The 24499-nt window shown below is 36.3% G+C and overlaps 1 protein-coding gene across 1 annotated transcript in view; it reads right to left on the bottom strand.

The window, feature by feature from the left end:
• Window positions 1-4214: 4214 nt before the first annotated feature.
• SMC5 (structural maintenance of chromosomes 5) overlaps window positions 4215-24499 on the bottom strand; it is a 105709-nt gene continuing 85424 nt past the window's right edge. Inside the window, 11 exon segments of the mRNA XM_017873065.1 lie at window positions 4215-6890; window positions 8614-8630; window positions 8633-8708; window positions 8791-8970; window positions 11040-11159; window positions 11375-11386; window positions 11388-11464; window positions 11467-11479; window positions 11933-12028; window positions 12450-12494; window positions 14824-14949. Coding sequence (XP_017728554.1) covers window positions 6747-6890; window positions 8614-8630; window positions 8633-8708; window positions 8791-8970; window positions 11040-11159; window positions 11375-11386; window positions 11388-11464; window positions 11467-11479; window positions 11933-12028; window positions 12450-12494; window positions 14824-14949 — 906 coding nt within the window. The 3' untranslated portion in view covers window positions 4215-6746.

Raw genomic sequence — 24499 nt, 5'->3', positions numbered from 1 at the left:
CTCAAAAAAAAAAAAAAAAAATAATAATAATAATAAAATAAAATAAATAAAAATAAAAAATGAAGGATAACCAGCTTCAGGAATGTCATCACATTTGGTATAAGTGAACCTTTCATGTGTGATCAAATTACCCCAAATGATAAAGAGCTAGAACTCTACCATGCTTACAAAACAAGTTATAATGCACAGTTTTGTGCTTGCTTGTAATAGATGTTTAACAAATGTCTGTATGCGTCACAGAATTTGACCTAAGACGTACTTTTATTGTAACCTGCTAACATGGTTGTGGAGAAATAGCTAACTCTCATCTGCATTAGACTTGGTTAGTCTTTTACCAACAAAACCCTGAGTTGCCCATGACCAAATTGATCAGTTGACTGTTTATTTTTTAACCTTTCTAATTCCTATAAAGCACCCTATGACAGCCTGCCTGCATGCTGTTTCCCTCTTTCACTGTGAATACCCATTCTATAACTTCAGGAAGTCTTCCAGATGCCAGGTAGATCCCAATCCCTCTCAATTCCAGTGGTGTTCAATCTGTTACTTACAGCACTTCGAAATTTGTCTTGTATCTTTGTGATCCACTTTATAGCACTTGCTAGATTTTCTTCAGAGTGGAATAACATGCAGACCATATTTTTCATTCCTCAAACTATGTAGTATAGTGCTTTGCTTACCGTACAAATAAGGATTAAATGAATAATGGAATATGCTCAAATCATTGTCGGTGTTGGGAGAAAGAGCATTCATTCTTTCATGCTACAGTTACTGAGTCCTTACTATGTGCTCAGCATTTTTCTAGGCTCTGGGCTGGAAGCAATCAACACAACCAAGTCTCTGCCTTCAGAGAACTTATATTTTAATGGGGAAGACAAAATATATCATGGTAGGTAGTGACAAAGGTTATGAAGAAAAAGAATGCATAGTAAGACAGTTGAGTGGGGCAGGCGTGCTACTTCAGATGGGGCAGATAGGGTTAATAAGTAGGAACCTTGAAGGCTGTGATGACTCTGGATTTTTATGTGTGATGGAAAAGCTACCAGGTCCTTGCTTTGAATACATTCTCAGTAGGCCACAGGGTAACTACTTATTTCTTAGGTCTTGTGGCAGACTCCTGAGCGTCCTCCAATATTCACCCTCCCCGTATTAACAGGGTGGCTGGAGTTTATGTATACACATAGCCATACAGCTACAGGTGACATATTCAACTCTCTCTTGCAGCTAGCTCAGGCTATGTAACTAAGTTCTGGACAAGAGCAAAAGTAATGTGTGCCTCTTGCAGATCATGCTCTTAAAAGAAGTGATCACAGTCTCCCCTTGTCCCTCTCTCTCTCTTTTTTGTTTAAGAGACATGGTCTTGCCATCTTGCTCAGGCTGGTCTTGAATTCCTGGCCTCGTGATCCTCCTACCTCAGCCTCCAGAATAGCTGGGATTACAGGCATGAGCTACAGTGCCAGCTCTTTATTCCTTTAGATGGTCTGGATACAGATATGCTGGCAAGAACTAAAGCAGCCGTCTTGGACTATGAGAGGAAACACACAGGTTCCTGAGGAGAGCAGAGCAACCAACAGAAGTTGAGAGAGGAGTCGGCCTATCAGCCCCAGCATGCTTATGCTCTGTTAAGAATAAACTTCTATCTTGTATACATTATATTTTGGTCTTTGTTACAGTAGAAGAAATCTGTACCCTGATTTGGGGGCATATTGGAGAAGCAGTATCTTACCCACAAGGAAGTTAATTACAAAAGTAGGGACTGCTTATGTAATAATTCCAACAACTCAAAAAGCCAAGGTAGTTTGATATTTGATAGCAAGGCATGATGGCATTTTCTAAGAGAAAAAAAAATCCGTTGGACCTGTTTCTTCAGTCTCACCTCTGCCATTTACCAACAGGAAGAACCTGAGGCCGGGTGTGGTGACTCAGGCTTGTAATCTCAGTACTTTGGGAGACTGAGGCAGGAGAATAGCTTGAGGCCAGGAGTTTGAGGCTAGCTTGGGCAACCAAAGCAATAAACAGTCTTAAAGAAAAAGAATAAAAAAAGAACTTGAAAGACTCAACATTGTTAAGTCCCTTTTTCTCCATCAACAGTACAGAGTTGTTATATATGACAATGTAGATTTAAATACTTATGAAGAAAAAAAAAATCTCCTTTAGGGGCCGGGTGCAGTGGCTCACGCCTGTAATCCTGGCACTTTGGGAGGATGAGGCAGGCAGATCACCTGAGGTCAGGAGTTCAAGACCAGCCTGGCAAACATAGTGAAACCCCGTCTCTACTAAAAATACAAAAATTTAACTGGGTGTGGTGGTGTGCACCTGTAATCCCAGCTACTTGGGAGGCTGAGGTAGGAGAACTGCTTGAACCCAGGAGGAGTTTGCAGTGAACCGAGATTGCACCACTGCACTCCAGCTTGGGCAACAAGAGCAAGACTCTGTCTCAGACAAACAAAAAAACTTTTCAAGTAACTTCTTTCCATGATTTCTGACTGAAAAGACGGGGATGGCCTAAATCACTCAGAAGGTCCCTCCTAAATCTAACAACTAATCTCTGATGGTACAGAATTTCACAATGTCAGAGATCACTGGGACTAAAATTCTAGGCTGGGTGCAGTGGCTCACACCTGTAATCCCAGCACTTTGGGAGGCTGAGAGAGGATTGTTTGAGGCTGGTTTGAGACAAGCCTCGGCAATATACCAAGACCTCATCTCTTTTTTAGAATAAATTCTAAATAATATGAAAGGAATGTAAAATTTACCATTCTAGAATATTAATTGGGCAGCTTGTCCCAAATCTTTCCTTCACTGGAATTCTTTTAACCCACTCAAATTTGGCAGAAATGGTCAAGTGACCCTCTTGACACCCTGTCACCTCAACCTTCACTCTAAATGCATGGCCCTGAATGCCAAGAGTGTGTAACATTCTCCTTAGGCAAAAGGAAATGGAAGTTTACTAACAAAAGCATGGTCAGACAGGTAAGGTACTGTTTGTGGAAGGAGAACATCTTTCAGGTGTTTCTGACCTACCTAAAAATAACTAACCTACGTTGCAGCCTCTCTGATAAAGGCAGGGCCAGGGCCAGAGCTGTTTTTAGGGTGCCCTCAGCTTCACCAAGTCCTCTTAGCAGAGCTTAGAATGAAGCTAACCAGAGGAGCCCTGCTCTCTCTCTTTGGGATTATACAAAGCTAGTTTTTTTGAAAATATCTGAATCTTCCAGCCAATCACCATTTATTTTGCAGCAACAAACAGTTATAATTCAACATTAAAAAATAAATAAAATCCCCCATACCTAAGCTTTTCGGTGAAAATAAAAAGCTCAAATTGTTAACATAGTCAAATCTCCCAAATGTGCAAATTCTATTAATTATAAATTTTCCAAAGTATGTATCAATATAAAATAATGAGATGGAATGTCTTTAAAGAAGCTCATTTGACTAACTTTTATTTGAATTTAACAAGGTAACAAGATCTATAAAAATACAGACTCTTTGAGCACTCTCCAGTGCTCAAAGTCTGTTGGTATTGGCATCCTTGGAACTATTTATCAATAGACTACAAAATAGTTAATCTCTACATTCACTTTATTTAGAATTCTCAGACCTGGGTGTATAAAATTCACAGTACATTTTTCTAGGTTTAAAATATGAGAAGATACATAAACATTAATAATGTACTCACTATAATGCTATGTGCCCCAATAGGCCCCGATCTCATTTGCTCCTCTCAACAACTCTGTGAATTAGGTATGATTCTCATTTCACCAATGATGAGACTATCAAGTAACTTGTAAGTGAAAAGTCTGCCTGACTCAAAAATATATTTCAAAAAGATTACTTTATATAGTAGCTTAATGTAAGGAGTAATAAGTGAAAATTGGCTATTGGGCATGTTGTTAGCAAACTTAGTGTTTAAACCTAAAAACAGCTAACCTATGTTGCAGCCTCTCTGATGAATACTTGGCCCTGTAACTTGACTTCTTTAAATTGTTTAAACCTTTTTTTCATGAGTGTTTATTGCTTCTATTAGACTGTGATTTCATTGCAGGCAGACAAGGGACTAAAATTTCTACCCTTTTGAACACTAATAGACTGCTGAACACTATTTTGTAAATGTGGGTTACTCAACAGACTTTTTTTTAGTAAATCTGAAAACCAAAATGACTCTTAATAAGGTTCAGAGTATAAAAAATAGTTCTCACTTAAAATAACATACACCAAAAGAATATGAAAATATTGATTTATTACCAACAAAGTAGGATTTCCCACAAAGTTTTTTTCAATTACACACACACGCACACACAACAGCAGAATGAAATTACATTTTTCACATCTAAAGGTTTATACCCCAAAGAAAATAGGCCTGTGTCCAAGAGACAATTAGAAAGCAAGAAGTCTTTCCTTTTACTTTGAATATGGAAAACCTTTTAACAGAGACTCTTCCAAGGCAAACCAATGAAGATGTAGGCAAAGAAAATGGTTGTCACCTTAAGGTTTTAAAATATCAGTGTATTCGCCAAATCAAGTTTTACTAGACGGTTCTACAATTTTATGTAATTAAAATCAACTTTTGGCCAGGTGCAGTGGCTCACGCCTATAATCCCAGCACTTTGGGAGGCCGAGGTGGGTGGATCACGAGGTCAGGAGTTCGAGACCAGCCTGGCCAATATACTGAAACCCCGTCTCTACCAAAAGTATAAAAAAATAGCCAGGTATGGTGGCACGTGCCTGTTGTCCCAGTTACTTGGGAGGCTGAGGCAGGAGAATCGCTGGAACCCAGGAGGCGGAGGTTGCAGTGAGCTGAGATCACGTCACTGCACTCCAGCCTGGGCAACAGAGCGAGACTCCATCTCAAAACAAACAAACAAAAAACAACTTTTGCAGAAAATAAAGTTTTAAGTGGCTGAGACTATGTGCTAGACTTACTACTGTTTAATATGCTAAAATGATACATAATTTATTCTTCACAGCTCTAAATTCAATGTAAAGCCAAATATTAATTTTGCCCAGTAGAGAAACTAAATGTTTACAAACAAAGTATGGAACAGTTGTTGGTCTATGTAAATTGAAATGTAATTGACCATTTTATTTTCAGGCATGCTTAATCTTGACGCTTCTTTTTCACATTGATACTCATTTTGCAGAAATAAGATGACTGGCACTAATTTAGACAATAAACAAACTACACCAAGCACATTTTAGTAAAGATATTTTGGTGGAAAGCAAAGTAATTAACAATGAAAACATTTGGTAATATCCATTTACTAATATGTTACCAAGTTCTTCAATATTTACATGACTTGCTCATATTACTAAAAATGTCATTTTAAAATATTTTCATACTTCATGCACTGGAGTTAGTTTAAGAAGGGAAGCCTCTTTTAAAATTTTATAAAAAAGAAAACACTTTTTTGAAGAGAAAATGTCTAAGTGAGAACACATAAACTTATGGTTCACCATTTTTTGACCTAATAAGAATATAAATTTCAATGGCTACTTAAGAATATACAAAACCCAAACTGAAAGCAATTCTTTAATTTATTCAGGCAAGCAAGTAAAAAAAATAATTTTGTCATTACTGGCACAGATCCAATCCACTGTTCAAAGACATGACCGTGGACTGTCTATTTTCTTAGAAGATTTATTTTTTAAAAGAAGAAAATTTGTTTGGCTCTACTAATTAGTATAACTTAAACAAATGATTTTCCCATTTAATTCTTTTGCGCTGAAAGAAAACAGTTTAAACTAGATTTTCTAAAATAGGTACATCAACATTGTAAGAAAGGCCCTATAAGCTTAAGTTCTAAAAACATTATGGTTTTAAAGAAATCAATGCTTTTCTGTCACTCTTTACATAACACTGAGACATTTCAAATATAAATTGTAGAAACCAGTATATGAAATTTTAAGAAAATCTTACTAAAATAATTACAAAATGCTTTTAGAAATTTAAGATGTAAAATACAATTGACTTTAAATAAAATAAAAAAAAGCAACCCCTGTCCCCACACTTCACAAGGTTATTCTTTAAAAACGCTTGTCACCTAATTTTATTCTCTGTCAAAATTTTGGTTGTATTTTGCATCATCTAGTGGCCATCTTGTAGCATTTCAAAGCAGTTCTACTACGATTTTTGAACCCCAGTGTTTTTTTCCCCTTGAAATACCAATAAAATTACAGCATCAACTTTCATAAAACTTTCTTTTAAAGGCCCATAAAATTCCATTTCCTACTGGAGATAAGGTAATCTTTTTTAATAGGAAGAAAGGAATAGATCTGTCATAAATTATTACTATACATTAGACATTTTCATATCAATTTTTAAAAATTAAATATAACACTGGGAGAAACTAGGACTTAGGCTCTAGAGTCATCTTTAGGCTCTAAAAGTAATTAAAGTTACTCTGCAATTAAAGCTCAGGGCTACCATATACGTAACTTCTTGTGATTAACCCCTCTTCTACTGTACCTCTGATTTGTAATATTAAGTATCTTTTAACATGAGAACTCAATGACTCATGGTCAGAATGCCAAGGACTCAAGTTCAACCAAGACTGAAGAAGACTTAACTTTTACTACCAGATGATATTTTGGAAAGGTCATTAAGGTTTCCATTATCAATCTATTTGTATTTAAAAGCAGGTTTCCAAAAACAACTGCTTTTCGTTTTAATCAATCTCCTAACTTTTATTCAGTTGAGCCATACTTATAAACAGAATTTAACAAAAAAATTCCCAAGTTCCCTCTCTTTACTTTTATTGAGAAGGTTGAGTGAATGTAATACGGCGCCGCCGCCTTTGGAAAGCCTTTAAATTCCATCTGTTTGGTTCCAGCATATGAGGGCCATTGTAGACAAACAAAACTGTCATCTTTTCAGAATAAGGAAGATTTTGCAGGAGCTGTAAGTATTAAAACAAATTGTCATATAAGCTACATACTGAGAAGTATAGTTTTCCAACCTTACATGTGTACAGTCAAATGTATGATTTTATTTGTAATATTAATAAAACTTTTTTTTCCCACCCTGTTGCCCAGGCCGGAGTACAGAGGCGCGATCTCAGCTCGCTGCAACCTCCACCACCCAGATTCAAGAGATTCTCGTGCCTCTCAGCCAGCCTCCAGAGTAGCTGGGATTACAGGCACGCACCACCTGGCCCAGCTAGTTTTTTGTATTTTCAGTAGAGAAGAGGTTTCACCATGTTGGCCAGGCTGGTCTCGAACTCCTGACCTCAGGTGATCCACCCGCCTTGGTCTCCCAAAGTGCTGGGATTACAGGTGTGAGCCACTACGCCCAGTCAATAAGAGCCTTAAGAAGCTCTTAAACACCTCAGTATAAACCTTGCCAGACTGTAATCCTTACCTAAATTAGCATACCTGTAGTCTGGCCTAAGGAACAATCAAAATAAGGAATAATTGAGCCCTCTAGATTCACAAGATAATTGGGATTATTCAACTTCCTTGGCAGACCTTGGAAAAGAGTATGTCCTCCATAATTTTCCTAGGGTAGATACTTTTACTTTTTATTTATAAACACTTCTCAAGCAACTTCTTTGATAGCCTGGTATCCTGAAAAGTGTGTAAGAGGGACATTTGTAGGCTATTTGGCAAGCAGTAGGGTATTAACAGATGTGACTATTCCACAAGACTATCTACTGAAAAAAAGAATACAGATGACACTGTTTAATAAAAATCTGAATGTAGGATGGGTAAAAACAATTTTTTTTTTTTTGGGGTGGGGGGGACAAGGTCTCATTCTGTCACCCAGGCTGCAGTGCAGTGGTGTGATCTCGGCTCACTGAAACCTTCGCCTCCCAGGCTCAAGCGATCTTCGTGCCTCAGCCTCCCAAGTAGCTGGGGCTATAGGCGCATGCTGCCGTGCCCAGCTAATTTTTGCTTTTTTTTTTTTTGTAGAGATGGGGTTTTGCCATGCTGCCCAGGCTGGTCTTGAACTCCTGGGCTCAAGCGATCCACCTGCCTTGGCCTCAAAAAGTAGTGGGATTACAGGTGTGAGCCACTGCACGTGGCCAAAATTTTTCAAGAATACTTAAAAAGGAAAAAATCTGATTACATTAATAAACACATCTTTGAATATATATGCTTTGTACTTTACTCACAGCACTAGATTTAACAAAAGAAAATTTCCCATTGTAATAGTTCTAGATTATGAAAAATTATCTACAAACATAATTCTGTTTTTATCAGAATTAAACTGTGAGCAGAAGATGTTGGGATACTTAAACTTCCCCTGGGCCAGCATAGTGTTAGTTGCAAATAAAGAGGAAGGGCAGTATATGATGAGAGGCTTTTTTGGGAAAATGAAGAGCCAGAGTCTTAGCAGTTGTATTCCCCAGTCATCTTTTAGTGCTGAAAGAGTACCTTTTCTAGAAGAGGAATGAGAAAATCTCAATTTTAGAACATAATAATATGTCTCCTACACTTCTTCCTCTGATTAAGCATGACACTGGAACTTGTCCCTTTAATAATGTAGATATTACTGTTAACCTTTTAAATTCCTTTTTTGGGAGTGTTCCTGTTAATACGAACATATTGGGACAAAAACTCTATGATTAAGTCACAGGGAATTTCTGAGTATATGACCACTTTTAGGTTACTTTTACCTACCTTTGGTGTTATGAAAAGTATTGAGATGTATTTTCTTTACAGGCAGTATTTACAACCATTTCAAACACTCTCCGTTCATTGATTGGGTCCATTCCCTAAACAATGGCAATAATAATGATTATATTTATTTCTATTATAGGATATAAGAAGATCCAAGTAACAGAACAATCACCATACCTGATTGATTTCATCAACTACTCTGAATGGACACCTATTTAGCTCCTGGAGTGCCATCAAGTATAACATGGTAGAAACACTTCTTTCACCTCCGCTTTGATGATGAGGAGTTAATTCATGCAGTTGAGTACTACTGCGAAATTTGACTCTAATTCGAATTCCGTATTTATCATAATCTTCCTATAAAACATTTAAAAAGTTGATGAAAATGAGTTTCCTCTGGTAATGTCATTCTATTATTTGAAAATGGATTGAATTAACTAAGAGTAAAGAATTCAATATTTAGTGACACTAGTTTACATAACAATAAATATATATGTATTTTTAAAAATAATATTAAGAAAACAGTTACTATATAAAAGCTCTAAGGGTTTTCAAGGATCTATTCAGATAAGGAAAATATTCAGATTAAATTAACATTTTCCTCCTCTATACCATTCTATTCAAGTTTAGTAGGCTTCCCCAAGAGTTTTTAGAAATTACTGAGTGAGGAACTCTGTCCTGGAAAGGCACTATCTATTTTACTTCCAAAGTGCTAGGTTCTTAAACTGCAGGTGAAAGCAATTAGAACGTAATGGCGTGTCATGCTCTCTTGTGGTAGAGAAGCGGCTGTGTATGATAACTGCAGAGGGCCAAGAATCCCCCTAACTTCTTCAGTTGGTTAAGAAGGAAAAAACAAGGTAGGAATTACACATATACTTTGAAAACTTAAGTCATACATACACACAATACTCAGAAAAAAGCAAGCCTGGCACATAATAGGTGCTCAATAAATATTTGTTGTAATGAGTACATTAGTGTTTTATAAATGTTGCTAAAACTGAGGATGCTCTAAGTTTTATTTACTATTCTTATTGATGGCATTTCTATGTCAGGTTCAGATTACCTTAAAAATGAGATACATAACTTACTAATTAGGCTGGGTGCGGTGGCTCATGCCTGTAATCTCAGCAATTTGGGAGGCCGAGGGGGGTGGATCACTTGAGGTCAGGAGTTTGAGACCAGCCTGGCCAACATGAGAAAACCCCGTCTCTACTAAAAATACAAAAATTAGCCGGGCGTGGTGGCGGGCGTCTGTAATCCCAGCTACTTAGGAGTCTGAGGCAGAAGAATAGCTTGAACCCAGGAGGTGGAGGTTGCAGTGAGCCAAGATGGTGCCACTGCACTCCAGCCTGGGTGACACAGCAAGACTTTGTCTCAAAAAAACCAAAACAAAAAACATGAAACTTACTAATTAAAGGTTACCTATTAATTGAATAGAGCTTTAAGGTCTAAGATAGTACTGACCAAGAGAAAGATACAATGCAACCCACATATGTAATTTTCAATTTTCTAGTAGTTACTTTTGTTTTGAGACAGAGTCTCTGTCTCACTCTGTTGCCCAGGCTGGTCTCAAACGCCTGAATTCAAGTGATCCTCCTGCCTTGGCCTGCCAAAGCGGGAATAGGCACGAGCCACAGCACCTGGCCTTTGCCTGTCTTAATGAAAAATTAATTTTAGCCCAAATTGCAATGCATAAACTTATAGTACAAGAAATTAGTAGCAAATTTCCCAGTATTTTCATTCTCATGAATTCTTAAATTCTTTTTTTTTTTGAGACGAGGTCTGGTTTTGTTGCCCAGGCTGGAGTGCAGTGGCACCATTTTAGCTCACTGGAACCTCCACCTTCCAAGCTCAAGCCATCCTTGCACCTCAGCCTTCAGAGTAGCTGGGACCACAGGTGCATACCACCACACCCAGCTAATTTTTGTATTTTTATAGAGATGGGGTTTTGCCATGTTGCCCAGGCTGGTCTCAAACCCTTCGGCTCAAGCTATCTGCCTGCCTCGGCCTCACAAAGTGCTGGGATTACAGGCGTGAGCCACCACACCCAACCATGAATTCTTAAATTATTAAAAAAAAAAAAAAAGACACTGATATATACTATATTTCAAACTAATCTGTTTATGAGTCTTCTAACTCCAGCTGTGGTAGCTTTATAAAGTAACGTATTTATTCAATACAACTGAATAACCATTACTCAGATTGTATAAAAAGAGTTACAAGGTATTAGTTACTAATTCCAAACATCACCCCCCACCAAAAAAAGTGACCCTAATGGAATCCCATAGGTGGTTTTCTCCTTTCTTTCAACATTTTGGTAAACAAAACTTTTCAGATATAACTCTAAAGTAAATAAATAATTTATATGTACTTTAAGCATATAATTAAAATTACTTGCCAGAAATATATTTCAAATGCAATTTTACCTCATTTTCTGTATGGAGATCAACTTCACCAGCACACTGCATGGAACTAAAAAAATTGCTGAATTTTTCATTAATTTTTTCTACCAGCTCTTTTAAAGGATTAAGCCACCTTTCTTTTACCTACAAATAAAGGCAATATAAAAACACAATTTAAAAGCAGTATTACTATATTGTGACACAAAATTTCACATAAATTTTGTATCAGTAAGGCTGGGCCAATAACACACTTCTCTAAAGCATGTCATGACCTCTCATTTTTCGCATTATTTCTACATCCATTTCATTAATAATCACATGAAATAACAGTAAAAAAGATTAAAAACTAAAAAAATTACCTGTGAAATGTTTTTCCCTGTATTGATCTAGTTCAACTTTCTTTCCCTTTAGTTCCTCAGTTAACTGCTCTATTTCTTCTTCTCTTTTGTATACTCCTGAACAATCTGGCAGGGGGGAAAAAAAACTTCTTTAAGATAAATCTACCAAAGTATAAAAGTATATACAATTCTGCATTGATTAAAACATTAACTGAAAATGCCAATTGTGCTGCATTGTTTGTATGCAAATAATTGATGTTCTTATTACATACTGAAAGTGACATTTTTTATCCTTGAAAAAATACATTGCACTATTTCAGGTTAGCCCGACTATTCTTTTTATAAAGAAAAGGCACAGAACATTGTGTTCCTTAGGAAGAATCTATTTAAAATTCTAATAGATTCAGAATCTGGCATTTAAAGCACATTGTTCCTGCTGTCTAGCTTATCATTACCAAGAGCTCTAGTACAGAGTGGGAGGCAAGTACTGGAGGGAACTCTGTGTGTGTATGTGTGTGTATGAGGAGGGTGGTGGTGGTGGTGGCTGGATGCAGAATGGGAGTAGAGAAACAGGCATACTGTAGGATTCAGTCCCGTGAAGCAGGAAGCTCTTGATCTTTCTTCAGTTAATAAAGCATCAATTTCATCCAATGTGTTTGGAAGGTCTTGGAAAACCTAAAGAAAAAAATTGCCCAACATTATAGATACAATGAAAACAGTTCCATTCAAATAGTTAAAATAAAAATAATCTGCTGAATAAGTTATCTACTATCTGTTCAACAGCATGCTGGTACACAAGGATACAAAGGAATAATAAACAGGGTCATTTGCCTTCGAAAGCTTGTATTTTAAAGAAAACAAAATGTATGTACTGGATAAGACCTTAAGGCAACGTATTGATGTTGAGTATTCAAACAAGCAGTACATATCTTATAGGCTAGGGAATTTAGAGAAAAGAAGTATCAGTTCATGCTATGGCAGAGTTAAGAGAATCCAAAGGCCTAGAATTCATCTCTGGGCCTTAAAGCAAATGGCTAGGGAGGAGCAAGGCAGAGGGAAGACAGGAGCTTGGGAAAAAAGAATGAGTACTGCATACCATGGGGAGTGAGGAGTTGTGTCCATTTGGAATGGTGGGTACTTGCTGAATTGGTAGAATGGGTCCAGAATATGTGGGGCATTGAAAGAGAGCAAGAAGTTAGAACTTTATACTGCACTTATGAAGAACTAAAAAAGCATCCTTAGTATCTAATTACTTTGACAGTTGAATTTCACCATGGTACTATCTTCTGGGTCCATGCCATGGGGACAAATTAGAACACTTTTTTTTTTGAGGAGAGGCAATCAGTACATTGTTTGGCTTAGCACAACCTGCAAAGGCTGTATACTACATGGTACAAAATGAATCCTGAAACCCTGAAAAAGATCTTGACATACTAATCTAATATCTTCAGCTTATTATTTTAACCTCTTAGAAAGCAGTTCAACTTCTATAGACATTCAAATATTCCTTTGTTGAATCTCTGACTTACTGAGATTTAAGCTCTTGTGTCCAACATTTATTTAATCGATATCCTCACTTGACTCTAACAGGCATCTTAAATTTAAGATGGTGAAACAGAATCTGGATTTCACCCACCTTACCTACCACTTTAAGCAACCCTGTTTCTCCTTCAATCTTCTCCATTCCAATAAATGGCACCGTAATTTGTTCGGGTGAAAAATTTAGGGGTTCTCTCTTCTCTCTCTCTCATCCTTCATTTAGGGGTCAAATCCATCAGCAAGTCTTAAGATATCTAAGATCTGTCCACTTCTCCCTCTCTCTCTTCAGTGCTATCACCCGAATTCATGCCATTATATATCTCTTGCGTGGTCCAAAGACATGACCTTCTAAATGGTTTCATTGCTTCCATTCTTGTATCCCTACTTTATCCTCCATCTAGAAGAACAGAAGTTAGAATGCTCTTTCATAAAAGTAGTAATGTCATTTTTCTGTTTAAGATCCTCCACTGGAGTCCATCCCAAAAGAATACAACTTTAATTCCTCGTATGGTCTACAAGCCCCACATAATCTTGGCTTCTGCCTTCTTCTCTGCTTGGATAATTTTTAACCCCAATGAGATTCCTTTTATTCTGAAACGTCCCAAATATACTTCTGTTCTGGGCTTTGTCTAAGTCGTTTTCTCTGTCTGGAATACTTTTCCCTCACATCTTCACTTAACTGATCTGTTCTCTTCATTCAGGACTGTTATAAAATGGTATCTTTTCAAAGGAGGCTTCCCTGACCAAGTTCCCATCCATGTCACTCCATCTCCTCACCCTGTTTTATTTTTCTTAGCATTTCTTGTTATCTGACATTATCTGATTTTTGATTTGTGTTTTCCTCTACCTAATTAATCTTCCAGACTAGAATGTAAGTTTCAGCTGAGAAGGAAGTATGTCTGTCTTGTTCAATGCTTGCCATATAGGAGGTAATTAATACATTTTAATGATTAATCATCTTCTAATTTTGATTCAAAAACAGTATGACTTATCAAGAACAGAATCATGCTTTTTCTGAAAGAAAAAATTAGTACAGATGGTACTTATATTTATTTTATAACAACACAATGTATTCTGAAGATATTCTACTGTTTTTAGAAACAAGCTTCTCAATTTGTTTTAAAGATATCTACTGAGTTCCTAGTATGTATCCAAATAGTCGAATCCATTCTCTGTGATTCTGTGTCTGATATCATAAAATAAATCAGTTGAGGATCTGAAAATTATAATCCATTCATTTTTTCCAGTTCTTTATATCTTTAGTAGTCATTTCATTATCTATTGAAATAGATAACATTTGAAATTAAGAATTTTAAAAAGACACACCAATACTAGATATTTTAAAATTTATTTTCTAATTTCATTTTGACATTATTCTGAATAGGTATGCAGACAAAGTATCATCCCCACTTATCAAAGACGTATGTAAATTAACAGTGGGATATGACTAAAGGGCAGCATCTCCTAATTTTACTGAGTGGTATGTCAGCATAAAACATATAATGGAAGTAAGACCTCTTTTTTTCCTGTTCTTATTGGCAGATGTTAGTCCTAAATATTCAGCTCCCATTGAACCCTAATTAAACACCCCAATTTCCGGGGAAACATTTTCATTTTCCCTTTATTTTTAAAATATCCTATTTGTTATTTCTGATATACCAATTACTGGCACAATGTTTCCATGAAAAACTGTATGTTCCAACTGTACCCATTAAAAGGCATTTGTATTGGAAGAATAAATGTTATAGTACCAGTAGCACTGATCTGTTAAGGAACATTATTTTATATATCTATTCAGTTTAAAATGTGGAAAACTCCCTATTTTTTATGACACATCATATTTTCATGGCCTGTTACAATGCTTAAGATCCTATAATCTTAAAAATATGTTAAATATGGCAATTGTAGCATTATATACTTTTTATACTTACTGTCTGGTATTCTTGAGGAAGAGTCTGCTCTGCACCCAGGTTGCATACTTGCCTAGCTCTCTTCATAAGTTCCTTGCATTTCTGCAATAATCTCTGTCTGTTTTCATCCAACTCAATGAAATGTTGCTATTGAAAAAATTTATTTCGAAAATTTGAATGTTACTGTTAAAGCAGAGGGCTGTTTTATTAAACTACCACATATTAAATACATTGTTGAATTCTGCTTATAATGATAATCAAATTATCTGAAAGCATCTGTCAAATAATGACTCTTTTTATTATAAAGGTTAAATTTGAACTTAAACTTTAAAATACATCAGCACATCAATAACCTGGCATTTCTCTAATCCATAAGAATTGTAAAATTTAAATTTTACTGCCTTTTTCTGAAAGTTTAGCTTAGCTCCAGGTAATTGTATTTATTTATTTACTTATTTACTCATTTTTTTGAGACAGTCTTGCTCTGTCACCCAGGCTGGAGTGCAGTGACGTGATCTCAGTTCACTGCAACCTCCGCCTCCCAGATTCAAGTGATTATCACGTCCCAGCCTCCCGAGCAGCTGAGATTACAGATGTGCACCACCATGCCTGGCTAATTTTTGTGTTTTTAGTAGAGACAAGGTTTCACCATGTTGGCCAGGCTGGTCTCCAACTCCTGGCCTCAAGTGATCCATCTGCCTTGGCCTCTCAAAAGTGCTGGGATTACAGGAGTGAGCCACCAGGCACGGTCATGTAATTATATTACAATCTGATTTAAGTTACACAGTACACAGGCTTCGTATCAGAAAACTCAGCACTCAAATGTAGTTAGAACCTTTAAATCATGCTTGATAGTGTCCCAAGTACCTTCCATGTGGTTATTTATTCATGGACCTATTCATTCCTTCACCAAATAATTACCGAGAACCTATTAAATGCCAGTATTAAAATCTGCATTGGTCACAGAAAGGTGAGTAAGGAGAAAGAGACACACGATCATTATCATAACAGAAACAGTTACTCTTTACTGAATGCTTATGTGCTAGGCCCTTGGCTAGGTGCTTTGCATACATTATTCCCTTTACTTCTCACAAGCACTGCACAGTAATATTATCCTCATTTAGTGCATTAAAAAAAAAAAAAAAAAAAAAAAGAGAGAGAGAGATTGAAAGGAATTAAGTAACTTGCCCAAGCCCACACATTTAGAGACTGTCATGATTCAGATCCCTGTCTGCTTACAGGACACATGCTCTTTTCATTACAGCATGGCACCTCTCAGCAGGAGCAGACTGAACAGAGTATGTATGTAGGGAAGGTCAGAGTGGTCACAGAAGCTATGACAACTTAACAGCCTTAAATGACATGAAATAAGGAACAGCAGCAGATGACCATTCCAAGGATAGGTGATTATGAATTTTAAGGCATATGAGCCTCAAACACCTGCTTATTTTAAGAAACAAGTAATCTAATGTGGTTGGAGGAGAGGAATTCGTAAGGATGTAAAAGATCAGAGTTGGTAAAATGGACAAGGGCCAGACTGCAAGAATTTCACATGTAATAGGGAAGGTATCTCATTTACTAAATGTCTTCTATAGGTCAAGCACTGTTACAACCACTATCCTGTTAATTGTTCAAATCCCAATTATGATCTTAAAGAAAAGTGTTATCTCTATTTGTAGATGTGGCTCAGACACATTAAGAAACTTGCCCAAGGTTACGGAACTAGCAGATTTCTGAGAAATAAAACAGGTCTGGTTTGCTCTTTTCACTAACCCTCAAACTCTGGTTGGCACAAAAAACACTTGGGGGTGGGGGATCTGGAATGGCCTAAGCACATTCCAAATCTATTTGATTAATATCTCCGGGGCTGAGGTCTGGACACCTGTATTAATAAGGGGGCCTTCAGGTGACTTTTATGCACACGTGTTTGATAGCAAATAAACTAAACCAAGACAATAGTTGTGAAAAGTAAAAGGATATATACTGGACCAAACTGAAAATACAAGCAATCCTTTATACTAACCACTTAGTACTATGGTTTCCTTGAATAAATTCCTCAGTCCCTATAGCTTGAGAGAAATAAAAGAATATGTTAAAGACTCCCAATCACCCCTACTCTGCTAAGGACCATTGTACTCAGGCAAATGCAAAACAAGGAACAGCTGGATAGAAACTAAATACTCCTAATTTCTTTTATGCCTGATTCTTGTTCCTCTGGACTTTGCTAAAAATAAAGTATTAGAACATTATGGAAAAGAAATATCAATGAGTTGATAATTTGAAGCTCTGGACTTAGAAAGATAAAACCTCATTTAATAGTTTCTGTTTGGTGGCATATGTGCAATAAAATATTTATATGAGAAAATATTCTTTCTATACATACGTGTTTGTGACACAGATCTTCCTATAGCACCTGTTTTGCTTTTTGTTTTTAAAACCACAATTCTTGCTGAGCTTTTTAAGAGTGGAAATGGGAAGGCATATATAATTATATCAGCTAATGCTGTAAAGTCAGACTAGTGAAAAGGCTTTATCTACATTTCTGCTTAGAGTCTAGCCTTTAATAGTTAATAGAGAATAGAAAATACTCCATAGGTTTAAGATGTAAGAGAAGAAATGAATGAAATGTACAAAATATCCCCCACTAACATCTCAAAAAAGATTACTTTGTAGTTATATACCCTAGAAAAAATTTGCAAGTGTTATCTTTTTTTCTAAAATTCTTTTTGTGAAAGTTCATTTGTCATGGAAATTTTAAAGAAATACCTCGACATTAAACAAGAAAAAGCTTTTCGAAGAAGGCCCTCTTGTGGAAGAAGTAAGAATTATTCACAGAATTTCTTATGAAAACTATATATATTAAAACTGTTATTTTAGTAACAGTTCATTACAATAAGAATCAAATAAAATGAAAACCATTTTCTATATGAGTAAAATTAAGTCACAGGTATCATCAACTTTTACTAAAACATTAGCTGTAAATTAACACATTTCTTCCTTTAATAAAATTTCATTCCAATTTAGTTGATTTCAAATTCAAATACTAACCATTTGTTTCAGTTACCAGAAAGAATACACATTTAAAAAACATAAAACTCAATCATTTTTTAAAAAAGTCAACTTTAAATTTTAATGTAATACTTGAAATTTAGAAAAGAATAATCTTAACTTTTAATACACAAGACCATAAATTCTACTTAAACTAATTTAATCATAAACAATAAAATAATGGGAGTAATACTATTTCCTTGTAAAATGTTTTCTTCAAAATTATACACATCTCATTTAAGTGAAAAAAAAAATGTCTCCTCTGAAATTCAGTTCTTTTTTGAGGGAGTGGCAAGCAGGTAGCCTGAAGGGAGGTCGTATGAAAAGCACAGAACTCCTAAATTTGGTATTAGTATAAACAAATAAATGTAACAACTTTCCATTTTTACAACCAATATTAATTCTGATGTAAATCTATACTTTTAAAGGAAACACTGGCTTCATGCTAAGCACCACACTAGGCACCTTGATGTATATTACTAAACTGAGTATCATAATATCCCTCCAAATTAGATAGGTATCATACTTATGGCTGCAGATAATGATTAAGCTTGGAGTGGTTAGGAAACCTGCCCATGGTCAAAAATAAAATAACAAATTTTTACCAACCTCTGTATTTGGATTTACACACAGCTTACTAACTTGTACTAAAAATAGTCCATAAGTTAGTGACATTACCAAAGAGAGGCTTCCAACCATTTGCCTTTCTCAGGGGATGTTCTATAGGTCTGTTGCCCTATTTATCTTCCAAAATCTGAAAAGTATCAAACTCCATGGTAGTTAGTTACCTCTAAGTCCCCTCATGAATACAATCTCTACTGAAATTTTGTCAATCTTCTTTTGTGAATTTATTTCAATGACAGAAAAAAGGACAAAACCAAATGGTAGCAATAGTTCCTCAGAGCAACCTGCCATGTGTTCAAAGGGACAAGTAGGAAAAAAAATTTCTCTTTAGTTCAAATGAAGCTGCATAGCAGGAACAGATAAGACAGATAAAATCATGTGCAGGTAAACGGCAGCAAACACGAGAAGAAAACAAGAGTAGGTAAAAGAGAAAGTGAACTACCATACACATATTCTACTACATACTTTTAGTCATCATTCTTGACTCTTTCAAATGTGTGGCAAATGACTATGATCAGACAGCAACAAACATGTATTAAGTATGCACAACAAGAAATGAAAGAACCTTACAAAAGGGCTGGTAAAGTATTTATAAATGAAAAGCATTTAAAATTTTTATTTTTTATTTTTTTAGAGATAAGGTCTTACAATGTTGCCCAGGCTGGACTTGAACTCCTGGACTCAAGTGATCCTCCTATCTCAGCCTCTGAAGTAGTCGGGACTATAGGTACACTCAGATCATTTAAGAACTTTCAAATCAACATATGAGTAAGAAAAACAGAGTGGTATAAAATATTGCTGAGGAAATGCAAAATAAAGTCAGAGGTAGTGTTAAGTAAGGTTACTTATGTGTGTCAAGGAAGAGTTCTGGTTTTAAAAGCAGCAATGGACTCAGAATGACAAAGGTGAACAAACGACATAGGAAAGACACAGAGGTTATAAACAATGGTAGGAACACTGGAACAGCCAACCAAGGTAAAAAAGGCTAGAAGTTGGAAGTAGACATTAGAAGACTACTGTAAAGCTTTGGATCATGTATAACATTATAAAGCTGTAGATTTCTGCAGCAGAATATAAAAATGAGTACAATTTTTTTTCCAGGCAGTTAAATGAGTACAAAATTAGTAAAAAGCAAGGCCACAGCTATTAGGACTTAATGCCTAGACAGGGCAGTAGCCGTGATAGTTAGAAAAAAGTGAATTAGGAATGTGGTAATGGCTAAATTGGGCAAAGGACAAGGAAAAGGAACAAGAACAAAAAGAATCAAAATGTGCTAAGTTTCTCTAGTTAACTTTAAAATTATGCAAATGGCTGGGTACGGTGGCACATGCCAGTACTTCGGGAGGCTGAGGTGGGAAGATTGCTTGAGGTTAGGAGTTTGAGACCAGCCAGGGCAACATAGTGAGAACTATCTCTACAAATAAAAAATAATTAGCCAGGTGTGTGGCATGCACCTGTAGTCCTAGATACCTGGAAAGGCTGAGGCAGGAGGACTGCTTGAGCCCAGGATTTCCAGGCTGCAGCAAGCTGTTGACCGTGCCACCGCACTTCAGCCTGGGTGAGAGAGTAAGACCCTGTTCTCAAGGAAACAAAACAAAACAGCAAATGTGTTGAGAAATTACACATCATTAAAATATAATCAAAATAATACATAATAAGTTATGTTGGCTATTTGTGCTTTCTGAATAACCAAAATGCATTCAACTACAGGAATTTTAACTTTAACTTTGAAAGTGGCTGTCTTTGTAAAAAAAAAAAAAAATTAGTAATTCACTGATTAAAAACAAAACCTCCTCCCCAAAAAACTTTCCTACTTTCCAGAAACACAGCAGTCAGCTCTACTCAAAACAGTATTTCTTGGCCAGGTGTGGTGGCTCACACCTGTAATCCCAGGACTTTGGGAGGCCAAGGTGGGTGGATCATTTGATGTCAGGAGTTTGAGGCCAGGCATGGTGAAACACCATCTCTATTAAAAATGCAAACATTAGCTGATTAGCCGGGTGTGGTAGCGCTCGCCTGTAGTCCCAGCTACTTGGGAGGCTGAAGCAGGTGAATCACCTGAACCCAGGGGACTGAGGTTGCAGTGAGCTGAGATTGTGCTACTGCACTCCAGCCTGGGCGACAGAGTGAGATTGTCTCCAAAAAACAAAACAAAACAAAACAAAAAAAACAAAAACAAAAAAAACCCCCCAACACAGTATTTATCCTATTTACTAACAAAATGGATCAGAAGAGAACACCATGCCAATCTGTACTAATCTCAGTCCATCTGTATAAGGGCTATTGGAAGAGTATCTCTGTGTCAAGAGTGGGTTAAAATTTAGGAGCGTACTTACTCCAAAGCCATTGATTTCATACTTCTGTAAACATGACACAAACAAATCATTTTCTTCTCGTTAATACTGAGGTAAAAGTAAAACTTCAGGCACCAGAATCAAATATTGTATTGCTGATACAGTTTGGCTATGTCCCCACCCAAATTTCATCTTGAATTCTCACATGTTGTGGGAGGGACCTGGTGGGAGGCAACTGAATCATGGGGGCAGGTCCTTCCCATGCTGTTCTCATGATAGTAAGTCTCATGAGATCTGATGGTTCTATAAGGGGGAGCTTCCCTGTACAAGCTCTGTCTTTGCCTGCCACCATCCATGTAAGATGTGACTTGCTCCTCCTTGTCTTCCACCATGATTGTGAGGCCTCCCCAGCCATATGGAACTGTAAGTCCATTAAACCTCTTTCTTTTGTAAACTGCCCAGTCTCGGGTATGTCTTTACTAGCAGCATGAAAATGGACTGATACAACTGTGTTATTTGATTTAAAGCTATACATATTAATATTATCTGCCTGACGGGTCAACTTCTTCATGAAACCTCTTTTATAACAACATTTCCTATATGGAACAACCACATTCATAAGCTCAATCAATGAAGTAACTTCAGCATGGACTCTACAATTACTTACCAATAGAACAAATGAATAAGTAGCAGATGACATTCCCCACATGTTCAGGAAATAAGCCCTGATGAGGCTCTCCTCTGGTAGCTAGTTCATTTTCTTCACTCTCCACTCCCATTTGGGACTTACCTTTGATTGCTTTTTGCTGGACACCGACTACCTATTTAGAATACTACTGCTATTCATTCTGCCATGCTTTCCTTCCTTTGTTCTTCGTGAAGGTGGGGAGTGGGGGAGAGGACTTTCCTGTTTTTCACATCTGTGGCTTTTGCCCAGTCCTAGCATATCAAACCTAATCTTCAGCTTTGTTTGGTTATGTGTGTTTGTGCCTGCATACTCCTAGTTGCTTATCTGCTAGCAAAATTGTTTTTCTTAAGTCAAAGGGTCTGAAGAGGTTGGCTTCAGAATAATAAAGCTGCTACTTTACTCTGATTTAATCTTTCCATTCACCTGTGCAGTCCTATGTCTACATTTCCTAAAATCTACCCTTTATGGATGCTTTCCACAAAAAGCCACCCCTATATAATTCATATTTATGTAACAAATACATTACATTTAAATTAAGTGTACAGTGAATCACGTACATAACCCTGCCGAAGACTGCCAGACTCTGGGGAAGTAGAATACATGGGGAACGGTAAAAAGAGACTCTGAATACACGAATAGGTTTAAAAATCTACAACAAATATGGCAAGGGTTAACATTTGTTAAAGAGGGGTAGTGGACACATGGATGTTATGTTACTCTTCATAATCTTGTATATGTTTAAAATGATATAATAAAATACTAATAAAAGACAAGTGAAATAAATGATAAAACTCTAACTTAATTTTTTTTGTAACTCATTTCAGTTTTCCTCCCTAACTTTTGGGGTATAACCAAGGAATCATAAACTGCAATATTTAAAGGAGACAACTTGATGAATTCTGACAAATATACACATCTGTAAAGCTATTACCATCAAGATAATAAACATATCTATTACCCTCAAAAGCTTTGAAATTATATAGTGCATGCTCTCTTTTGGTCTGGTTTCTTCCACTCAGCTTCACTGAGATTCATTCATGTGTGTATCAGTAATTCATTTCTTTTTGTGGCAGAGTAATATTCCACATACCATAATTTGTTTAATCATTCAGGTGTTGCTGGGCATTAACCTCCATTTTTGTTGTTGTTGTTTCTTTGTTTTGAGACAGGGTCTTGTTCTACTGCCTAGGCTAGAGTGCAGTGACATGATCACAGTTCACTGCAGCCTCAACCTCCCAGGCTCAAGTGATTCTCCAACCTCAGCCTCCCGAGTAGCTGGGACTACAGGCATTCACCATCATGCCAGGCAAATTTTTAATTTTTTGTAGAAACAGAGTCTTGCTATGTTGCCCAGGCTGGTCTCAAACTCCTGGGCATGATTCTCCTGCCTTGGCCTCCTAAAGTGCTGGGATTATAGGTATGAGCCACTGCACCCGGTCTTATTTCCAGTTTTTAGCTATTACAAAGACAGCTGTACATATTAGTGTACCAGTCTTTCACAGACACACCCTTTCATTTCATATGTCAGGTATATATTTAGCCCTTAAACTCCCAAATGATTTTCCAGTGATTATATACATTTTAAATTCCCACCAGCAGTATATGACAGCTACAGCTGCCCCAAATTCTCAGCAATTTAGTATCAGTCTTTTAAAATTTTAGCGATTCTAGTGAGTTTATGGTGTAACTCATGCCTTTAATATAAACTTCCCTACTGACTAATAAGGTTGGGCATCTTTTCTTTTTTATATATATATATATACTTTTTCTTTTCTACCTAAGACCAGTAAAGTCAGGTTGGGAATCTTTTCACGTGCTTATTTACTATTCATATACTTCCTTTAGTATGGTGAAGTTCTTTGCCCATTTTTTGACTGGGTTGGTCTTCTTTGTATTGATAGTTGAAGTTATTTTTACAGCATCCATCAGGGGTCAGCAAACTTTAAATGCCAATAAGGAAATTAGGCTTTGAGAGCCACATGAGGGCCATATAAAGTCTCTGTCACATTACACACACACACGCTCTCTCGCTCTCTCTCTCTCTCTCTCTCTCTCTCTCTCTCTCTCTCAAACATATGAAAACTACTCTTAGCTCACAGGGACTTTACAAAAACAAGACCTTGGGCTAGGTTTGGCCCACAGGCATAGTACTCTTGGTCTACATACAAGTCCTCTGTGAGGTGTATTGCAAATATATTCTCCCAGTTTGTAGCTTGCCTTTTTGTAACAGCATCTACGGAAAAGCAAAAGTTGTTCATTTTGATGAATGCAATTATTCTTTTTCTCTTATAATTTGTGCTTTTCTATTTTATCTGAGAAATCCTTGCCAAAACCAAGGTCACTAAGATTTTCTCTTACATTTCTTCAAGAAGTTTTATAATTTTAGCTCTTACATTTAAGTCTGTAACTTATTTGTATATGATACAAGGTAAAGTTACGGTTCATTTTTTACATATGACTATGCAATTGTTCCAGCACTACTTGTTACAAAGATTACTCTTTCTCCATTGAAATCCCTGGGCATCTTTGTCAAAAAAAAAACAACAAAAAAAAACTGACCATAAATATGTGGATGTATTTCTAGATTCTCTATTCTGTTTCATTGATCCATATATATCTACTTTAATACAGAGACAATGTCTTGATTGTTGTAACGTCATAATAAATTTTAAAATTAGTGGGAGTCCTGCAACTTATTTTTCAAAGCTGTTTTTGCTCTTCTAAGTCCATTGCATTTTAGAATAAGTCAATTTCTATAATCTGGCTGGGAATTTTATTGAATTTTATGTGGATGTATTTCTAGATTCTCTATTCTGTTCCATTGATCCATATATATCTACTTTAATACAATGTCTTGATTGTTGTAACATCATAATACATTTTAAAATTAGTGGGAGTCCTGCAACTTACTTTTCAAAGTTGTTTTTGCTCTTCTAAGTCCACTGTATTTTAGAATAAGTCAATTTCTATAATCTGGCTGGGAATTTTATTGAATTTATAGATTTGGAAGAGAAATGACATTTTAAGAAATCCTGAACTTTTG

This window comes from Rhinopithecus bieti, unplaced genomic scaffold (genome assembly GCF_001698545.2).
Source record: "Rhinopithecus bieti isolate Rb0 unplaced genomic scaffold, ASM169854v2 scaffold_7648, whole genome shotgun sequence".
NCBI lineage: Eukaryota > Metazoa > Chordata > Mammalia > Primates > Cercopithecidae > Rhinopithecus > Rhinopithecus bieti.
Note: the sequence above shows the minus strand (reverse complement) of the source record. Positions and strands in the feature narration are given on the sequence as shown.